Source organism: Sander vitreus, chromosome 18, assembly GCF_031162955.1.
Source record: "Sander vitreus isolate 19-12246 chromosome 18, sanVit1, whole genome shotgun sequence".
NCBI classification, from domain to species: Eukaryota; Metazoa; Chordata; class Actinopteri; order Perciformes; family Percidae; genus Sander; species Sander vitreus.
This window is the reverse complement of record NC_135872.1, coordinates 7,814,828-7,824,610: the sequence shown is the minus strand read 5'-3', so window position 1 is coordinate 7,824,610 and position 9,783 is coordinate 7,814,828. Positions and strand designations below refer to the sequence as shown.

At 37.4% G+C, this 9,783-nt stretch overlaps 1 protein-coding gene across 1 annotated transcript; it reads left to right on the top strand.

Moving 5' to 3' along the window:
* The first annotated feature begins 2,445 nt into the window (after positions 1-2,445).
* On the top strand, positions 2,446-8,453 carry abracl (ABRA C-terminal like). The gene is made up of 3 exons (XM_078274381.1): positions 2,446-2,555; positions 3,573-3,638; positions 5,358-8,453. Exons 2-3 carry the CDS (start codon positions 3,578-3,580, stop codon positions 5,540-5,542), a joined length of 246 nt encoding a protein of 81 aa, XP_078130507.1. The 5' UTR covers positions 2,446-2,555; positions 3,573-3,577; the 3' UTR covers positions 5,543-8,453.
* Positions 8,454-9,783: the final 1,330 nt, after the last annotated feature.

The following is a 9,783-nucleotide window of genomic DNA, read 5'->3' as shown; positions in this document are numbered from 1 at the left end:
TAGGGCACTAAATTGGTCAGGATCGGCCCTGAATATTAACATAAAACTATCAAGAAATCGATGAAATAGATAATATATATATATATATATATATTTATAAAGCAACAATGACCAACCACATACAATGTCTATATGCAAGTCAAGTGTTTATTTTAAACAAATACAAGTAGGACATAGCAATAACTATGTAGAGTAGCAAGTTTACCCCCCTAACTCAACCCCAAGCTATAATAACATTTTCACAGGCAATCTCCCTCCAAGGCTCAAGTGTTACTATAATTGCACCGAAGGCTGCTAGCAACCATGCAAAGTGGGAAACTGCTTCGGGGACCCAGGCTATAGGGGCCCTGAATGCCCCACACCCGTCATCCAAGTAAGTGGTAATTTGATTAATTGGAAAATGTATTTGGGAACGTGTACCATTAAACCTCCGTTTCTGTAAAAAAAAATGAATACGTCAAACCATGGAGCCAATTAGTATTCCAGCATAGAAAAACTGTAAGAACATCTAGATTAGTAGGGGCCTTGCAGCTCCTTTTTGCTCACGTGTCATGTCTTTATTTACAAAGAAAACAATTCATTTAATCTCGTTAAAAACTAAATATTGTGATGAGCCAACATTACATTTTAGAGTAGTTCTTACAACTTATTTCTTCAGGTGAGTGTTTAAATAGACTATGGTTTTATGAACGCACAAAGCAAACTAAACAAAAACCCATCTAATCAAATCATCACCCACGTCACCCAAAATGTTCAACTTTAATTATATCCAATAAATAAATACTAGTACAAACATCAAGTTACGTTTTTGTTTTGAAAACAAACTCGACAAACTTCCGATCATATCTTAGGTTTCTTACGGCTAGCTTGATGTCTCGCGGCGTCACTGGGCTACGGTCAGCGCGAGCTCGCTTGGCCTGCAGGGCAGGGACCCGGATGAGTCATTTCAAAATAAAAGCTACACTCACACTGATACTATAATTTTTGACAGACGAGACACTTTACTGTAGTGACAAAACAGCCAAAAGAAATGTGTTCAATTTGTCTATCTGATAGATAGAATACTACCTGGCCCAGATTTCCTGTATGGTCAGTTTTGGAATATGTACTATATAGGCACAAAACGGAAATGGAGAAGGTGTTAAAACCATATACAGTCTATGTTTAAAACTAGCTTACATTTTGACACAGGGACCCTCTTCAAGACAGTGCCTTAAACCATCTTAAGGTCTTCAGCATGCCAATTGATACTGACACTAATCAGGAATGTCATGCAGGAGTAGCCTAGGTGAGGGGAGAGGTGACAGCGAAGGGGGGGGGAAACAAATTAGAGGAGAAGTGATGGGGAGGAAGGGATATAGGAGAGGGGGGAAGGTAAATATGGAGATAGTAAGCAAAAGGATCAGAGACATGGAGCTGCTGTGGCCTGCGCACAGAAATGCCATTAGTTTACTTTTTGGCCTTGTAAGCAGCTTCCATAATGTAATTACATGACCCTTTCTCAAGGGTTACACAGGCCTACACGTCGGATGGGAATGTTCTGTATGAAGGAAATGTCTCTATTGTAGGCCTACTAGTTCACTTTATGAACACTGCTCTGAAGGCCTGATAACAAAAAAAACTTATTTTATTTCGTAGTTGGATGTAGACCCCTTCGCCAGACACTTTTTTAGGACTAGAAAAGGTAACTTTTTTTCTAGAGGCAGGCGTCCTCCTTCCTTGCCATATATGGAGTAGGCCTAACGCATTGTGTCACGATGAAGTCAGATGAGTTTTAATGGTGCCTTCAGGTGTTATGGGAAAATGTAAGTACATTTTGACAATCTCACAATTGCCACTTTAGTAGAAGGTCACATATTGGAATTTTCTGAAGTTCTCAGCCACATGGTCCTGTGTTGAATTAATTAAAAACAAATCTGTGAATAGTCACATGCAGCACCTTTGAACAAATACATTAAAATCTGTATACAATATACGTACATACTGGACACTGTAGGAGTTAATTTTCTCCAGAAGATGGCAGTTGTGCAACATTATGGGTGGAAGCTGCCGTTAAACCCTAAAAGGAGAAGAAGTGCACCAAGTTTCTGAAAGAAAGAAAGAAAGAAAGAAAGAAAGAAAGAAAGAAAGAAAGAAAGAAAGAAAGAAGGCATTTGATTCAAAACCTCAAAGAACATTATGATCTAATAAATATATTACAGAAGAACTCTCAAGTAATGTAGAGTGTTATCAAGTACTTTCTCAGTGTCTTAGACACATTTATATGAGTAAGAAGATATGAGTTAATTAATTCATTAATTAATACATTTTTCATTTATCGTTGTTATTTTTTATTTTTGTATATTGTACGTATAAGATACTTTGATCCACACTCCATATCAGTTAAAGGCGGTAACGTACCAAATCGTTGTTTGCCAATAGCCCATAAACCTCAAAGAAGAAGAGGAAAGAGAGGGAATTTTACGAGCATACATTGAACGCATCAACATTATCCACCGCAGCAGATTCATCAGAAAGTCGTCCATCGTTTTATTAGAACCAAGAAGAATTAAAAGGTAAATATGTTCACGTTAATGTTACATTTTAAAACTGGGTTTTTTGTTGTTGTTAACTTTTATGACATCGTTTGGCCGTCACATATTCATCCGTTAAGCAGTCTGAAACTCCTCCGTCCTCCCTCACCCGGTACATTATTCTGCTGCACATTTTAATACTTTCTATTGTACCTAGAAGGTATGTAAGACATATCTGCATTGTGACTATGAACCCGCACCGAAGAATGACTTAACGTCACTAATTATGAATGAATTACAATAAGGATCCGTGTTCTATGATGGCTAGCTGGGAGTGCTAATCCACCTATTTCCGCATTGATAGTCCGCCCTGTTCATGCTGTTGCTTGTTCCATTGATCTCAATGCTGCAGTCGAGTTTCTTTTAATATTGACTATGATGGCGTGTTTTGTGTATATCTGATTAATGAAAAAATTGCATGTGTATTGATTTTATGGCCATATCAGCCGTGTTCTTGTAAGAAGAGAATCCTAGTTCCGAAGTCCGTTTTCACTAATCTTGCAAAATTGGAATCAATAATCATGGGGAAAAAAAGAAATGACTACCCTCTTGTGGAAAATTCGGCAATGCAATTAATCACCAAGTCCACTTAATTTCAATTCAATCTTTTTATTATTTATATTAAAATAATATTTTTTTTAAACACCTACATCTCATTATCATCGTTGGTTCAAGATGCCCTGATCAGTTAGTAACATTTCATTTACATTGAAATAAGCGCTGATGGTGGATTAAGCATATAGCGAATTAAGGTATGGACCTTTCTTAAAAAGATCGAACATTTAAGAAGGCTTTTACTTTTTCCTGGAAGTAACCGAACACGACAATGACACCATTTTGAACGGAATGTGGCTTTGTGGTCTCTCCCTCCAAGAGAGTGGCGTGTATCAGGGGTAATTGCTCCTACACGGTGTATTTGATGCTTTTAAGAAAATAAGCAAGCCAAACCAGTCTATTTGCGTTAATACATTTTTCTCTTGATTTTGTTTTCCCTTCTAGCAACAATGAATGTCACTCATGAAATACAATTGCTGGTGCAGGAGATTAACCGCCTCGGCAGTAAAAGTGAGTCTGTGCTATGATTTTCTGATTGGAGGGTGGTGTGTTTCATCTTGAGGTACTTTGGCAAAGCTGAACGCAGAACTGGGCGATATGGAAAAAAATCAGATATCTCGATATTTTTGACCAAATACATCAATGTCGATATTGCGTCAATATTGTAGGGTTGACTATCGGTGCTTTCACAAAATATTAACACAGTGAGAGTTTTGATAAATATTCACCAATAATGTGGATATAATGACTAAGTGGGTAAAGGCAAATAATAAAACAGTCTGGTTTAGTTCAGAAAATGACATCACTTTACTGTAATGCAGCCTTTAAAACCAGGAGAAGACAACACAACACGATATCCAAAAACTAAGACGATCTCTAGCCTCATATATCGATGTGGATATAATATTGATATATTGCCCAGCCCTCGCTGAACGGTTTGGAAGCTTTGTTCATGCCATGAGTTCTAATGAACCACAAACATGCAATCATGAGATATTGATAAGTTCTAGCTCAGAGTACCAGGTCCAACCCGTTCTCACTCTGAACTTGTAAAATACGGATGTTTGGGCAGTGGCTGTCAGATACGACGTAAAAAGCGCCCTTTAGTGTGTGTGTGTGTGTGTGTGTGTGTGTGTGTGTGTGTGTGTAGAACGCACCAGGGAGAGCAGCAGCTACACGGCGTTTGAAGATGACGTAGCATTAAGAGCGACTACGGTAGCGAGTAGTATGAAAGCCCGAAAATCCACATAGGGAGGTTGGTTGGGGTGGTGGATGGTTCTAACAACACAGGACTTTCACCCAGGAGACCAGGGATCGTATCACGTTTCCTAAACCCAACCGTCCCGTTCTTCTTTTCCTAAACCCAACCGTCCCGTTCTTCTTTTCCTAGACCCAACCGTCCCGTTCTTCTTTTCCTAGACCCAACCGTCCCGTTCTTCTTTTCCTAGACCCAACCGTCCCGTTCTTCTTTTCCTAAACCCAACCGTCCCGTTCTTCTTTTCCTAAACCCAACCATCCCGTTCTTCTTTTCCTAAACCCAACCGTCCCGTTCTTCTTTTCCTAAACCCAACCATCCCGTTCTTGTCCTGCGTGTCATGGAAACGTAAGCCCACCCACGACCTTTGCCTTAACCTAACTGCGTCAAAAGTGACGCCAATAGTCCCGACCAAGCGCGTTTAGATATGACGCTAAAGGAGACTTTTAGCGTCAATAACAACGCCAAAGGCACCTGACCAAGCGTCCGTATTTTACGCGATGGGAGTGAGAATGTGTTGCCAGGTCACACTGCCTTCAGTTTTCACTTATTGTATTTAGTCCCACAATAACTCTTTAATAACTTATCTTATGCTCTGTCTTTGTGGCAGCCAGCCACCTAGTGCCTAGTCGCTTAATCGATTAGTTGATTGACAGTGAAATAAGCAGCAAAAATGTAGTTTGTGATTGTAAATTAAATATCTTTTTGTTACTGGACAATAGGTTAGAACAAAACAAGCAATGTAAAGAGGTCATCATGGGCTCCGGGAAATTGTTATAAGCCTTTTCCAGAGTTTTCTAAACATTTTCTAGTCTAAACGATTAATAAATGAATCGAAAAAATGAGAATGATCTTATGCATGAACACTCAAGTCATTATTACTTTTATTATTATTATTTTATTATTACTTTTAAGATAATAATCCATCCTATGTGGAAATAACTTTATCAATCTGCTCTGCTCTCTTATTTCAGATGCTGATGGTCAAACCAGCGTGAAGTTCGGGGTCTTATTTAATGACGACCAGTGTGCCAACATCTTCGAGGCTTTGGTGGGCACCCTGAAGGCCGCCAAGAAGAAGAAGGTGGTCAATTTCCAGGGCGAGTTGCTTCTGCAAGGTGTCCACGATAACGTTGATATCATCCTGCTCCAGGAATGAGGCTAAAGTTTGAACCAGATGGCCTTCTAGCGACTCACTGAGTCCTCTCAAATACTGAGCTTCTGCAGTGTACCAGCTTGTTTTCAGTTAACCTCCGTCATGTGCAAGGCTCAGTATTTGAATTCAAACATAATGACCAAGCAAATAAGATCAAACAGTACAATTACAGGCTCAGCTGGCATGTCTGCATATGATTTAATTTGATTTCACTGTGCCAAACAGTATCACAAAAACTAATTTGAGAATATTTGAGGTTCTCGGGGGCTGAATTACGGCCACATTCATAGTTTCGTATGACAAGGACAAATGGTGTTTCTCTCTTTCTCAGGCGCTGCTGTTTTATCAACCACGGGTCTGAAATGTCATTTTGATATACGCTTTTAAGACTACGAGTGCACATATCAGGAATGTAATTCTTTGTGTAACGCATTCATTTGGGTATATTTTGTTCATTTCTGGGAGAAATTACAGTATAAGGTAACTATCACAACCAAATGCCTCTCTTGATGGTATCAGTGTCAGGATAAAGTAGCACAGAACAAGACACTTGCTAGATTTAGCAACTTTGACAGACTTCACATTTTTAATTGGAGCCCTCTGATCTTGACAAATTGTTTGTAATGGGTACTTGTTTTTTAAAGCTGTACTAGTCTCCCTTATCAGTCTCAAGTGGCAATGGGAGTTAAGATCTTATTACCTTAAATTCATGTAATGTGTTTTCACGTTAAATCTAGTGCAGCTTTAAGACAATGGGTAGTGTGTTTCCACCAACAGTGTCAACAAATGGCAGTTCCATTTATTTACATGAGCCATTTCTACTACCTCTTGTGGACTTTGTAAAAAGACGCTATTAGACCAGTGCTTTTGGAACTATGAGAACAATTCCTTCATAGAAATTACAAAGGCAAGTGCATTTCAAGAAAGACTTTTGCACCTTTTTGTACTCGTTGCAATCTGCTAGAGTAGTTTTTATTCCATCTTTTTACATGTGGTGTGGTCAATAGTGAATATTCTCTGCTAAACAAACTCCAAAACCTGCCTTTCATAAGAAACCTGATCAAATGGCGAATGTATTTCTCGTGCAATTTTTATTAGTGTATAATAATTACAGGGTGATTGGTGCCAAATGCAAAAAGATGAATTTGTGATGTTTCTCAGGACCAAATCAACACAACCAAAATATGTTTAATTGTCCTGTAGCTTAAATTAGGTGTCTCACCTATGACGCAAGTTGTGCATTTATAGTTTTATTCGGGTATTTTTATTTACTACGATTTATTTTGTACTGTAGGTCAAATGATACTTGCAGATCAGGCGTGCCTACTTTGGTTTTGCTTGGTTTCCCACCATCAAAACTCATCACTTGTTGTTTTATTGTGTCAAAGGTCCTTTTTTTTTCCGTTTTGCTGAAGAAGCACTTTCAGCTTGTGGTGTGGAGGTCCAAAGTGGTCAAAATTAAAATGAATTAAAATACGACATGAAGTGAATAATAATATGAACAAATACAGACAATATGTAGTAAAACATGTAATAATCCAATTTCCTTTTAAAACTCTGATCAATGAACTCCACAATAACATTTTAGGTAATTTCTTATTTAATTAGGCTTTTTATTTTAATTTCAAAATGTCCTTTCCATAAAGTCTGTTTTTACTTAAAAATGACATTTTTCCAAGTGACCCATTTTATTTCAAAATCTCACTGTTGATCATAAAGAATTTGGCATGGCAGATACAGCTACGTGATTGGCTGTTCACTCATTCAGAACAAAGCATCAGCCAATCCCATACCTGGCTCTGCCCTGTTTGTCTTTTCGTAAAAACTTTGTGATGAAACGTGGCTTTGATTAGTTAGTAAATTGCATTTTTAAATACAAACTTTTGTAAAAAAACCTGTAAAACAATCCTATTTTGATTTGAGTTTAAACTGTACTGGAATAGTTAGCAATTTAATGGTTCAAATTGTCATATTTCTAGTCTTTATTCATATAGTTCATTCACATAATACATTTCACAGTATCATATTTATTTAATTTTGACCACTTTGGGTCTCCATAGATTTGATAAGTGGTTGTAGGTATTTGGATGCAAGAAGAAATATTTGTCTTAGATAAACACTAGAAGGACCGACAATCTCCAAATGTTTGGCTGAATGTAACATCTCCTACGTGGCAGCTTGTGTGCTACTCTGTCATAATATCAAGCATTATATATCACAAAGAAGAGAGGGAAGTGATCGCCGGGTGCCTCATCTGCAAGTTTTACAAGACCCTGTTCACATTCACTGCTGTTGTATTAACCTTCCTGAATCTTTTAGGCTCAGGTGCGGGCTGTTTTGCTTCACTTTGACTTGAATTATGTGATTTTTTTTTTTTTTCTTCCTGAACCGTATAGGAGATTGTGCTCTAAACAGCATTAGTGGCATACTATATCATGGATCAAACATTTGTCGAAATCAGGAAAACTGAATGAGCTTAATCGTATGCTAATTATGAATGAAGCTGAAATGAAGCCTAGATAACAAAATGTAACCATCAGAATACAAAACAATAGGCTAAGTAGAGGTTGGAAAAGTTATGGAAATAATGGAGAAAAAGCAAGAGTGAGGATAAACCATGCTGCTTGCATCACTGTCATCTAGGGTTATCCTGCTGCATGTTGCACTGGAGTGAGCTGAACATAAATGCAAATTACAGCACAAGTTAACACTTAGCAGGAGGAGAAAGTTATCATCAGAGCGGTCCCAATACCTCGAGCCCTTTCTGTGAACTATTGGGATGCCTGCATGATGTGTTCATGTGTGTCATTACTGTCTTTTTGTATTGGCAATAACACATTCCTAAAATAACAAAGGTTTCTGTTACTGTGGAATACGCTGCGAGAAATAAAATCTTTACACTTGAAGCCTTGAACCTGCTTTGCGGTGTGTTTTCTCTGACAAATCTAAATCTTGGTACACTGTGTATATGTTTTTAAATGTGCAACTGAGACAGAGCATGCTACATTGTTGCATTATTGGAATGTGTTGACTTGTAGTGGGCATGAAAAAGCTGATCGTTTTTTTTTGTATGTCTTAATTTTTCAGTTATTGTGATTAACATTTTTGGGTTAAAGTTGAATACTATATACTTGTGCTATGAATGGGGTGGAGCTTTTGGTTGACAAAGTAGCTAGTTCTCAGCTGCTTTGGAATCACACCATGTACACTGATTTTTAAGGGCCACTATGGTGTGTTTTGGTGTAAGAAGATAGTGGCATCAGCAGGCAAACAAGATGGAATATTACAGCTTGTTGTGTTGGACTTAAGCCGAATTGGAAAGCACCTGCTGTTGTTTTGTAAATCGTCTTTAGTCATTTTTTAACCGCCTTAAACAGTACCTGATAAGATAAGAAACCATTCAATTGTAAGATTTATAAATGGAGTTTGGCTTTCCAGTCTCCACAGGGAAAAGATATTGTTTTATATTTTCTTGTCATACCTTTCATTTACTATTATTAGTTGTTGAAATAATCAGTTCAATTTAAATACCATTGATTGTCTTTTACAAACATCAGGCCGATGATATATGTGCTGTCGTAACGGCTAAATAAGATAGTGATGTCTCCCCAAAGGTATGTGATACTTATTACTTCCATTGACATATATATAGATTACTTCTCATCAACTTCTTATGTCTCAAGGCTGAGTGTACTGCTGCATTCAGGTACTGTGGGAATATCTGGTCTAGCTGCTATAAATTTGTTTTGAGTTGAAGTTTTATTAAGTACTTTTGATATGTGTTAATAATAACATCACCAGGCACCATTACATCTATATCACAGTTATTGAAAATTAGGGACAGCGAGTCTTTATGAATCTGTATATTTACTACAGTTTAGATATATTGTACTTTTAACTCCACTACATGTATTCTAAAGTTTTAGTTACCAGTTTGCAAACTCAGGTTATTAATGCAAAATAAAATCAGCAAATAAAATATGAATTATAGGTTAAGCTACCTCGCCAGTAGTTCAAATTAGCCCCACCTTTAGCAGCTGCGACATACAAATTATACACTAACGTATCAGTTATAATAATCCATTGATAGAATATCTTTCTAAAATGGGCCATTCTGCATACTAAGGACTTTCAGTATATTTTTAGAATAGGCAGTAAAATGAAAATGCATGTATACTGCGATGTGTGCAGGTATAAACACGAATTATATATATCCTTGTGTCAAGGCTCATTTTATTTTCTTC

Bases quoted from the DNA above. Each gene is read 5' to 3' on its own strand.
- abracl (XM_078274381.1), top strand. From the start codon at position 3,578: ATGAATGTCACTCATGAAATACAATTGCTGGTGCAGGAGATTAACCGC. The intron at 3,639-5,357 runs GTGAGTCTGTGC...CTCTTATTTCAG, and splicing joins TAACCGCCTCGGCAGTAAAA to ATGCTGATGGTCAAACCAGC.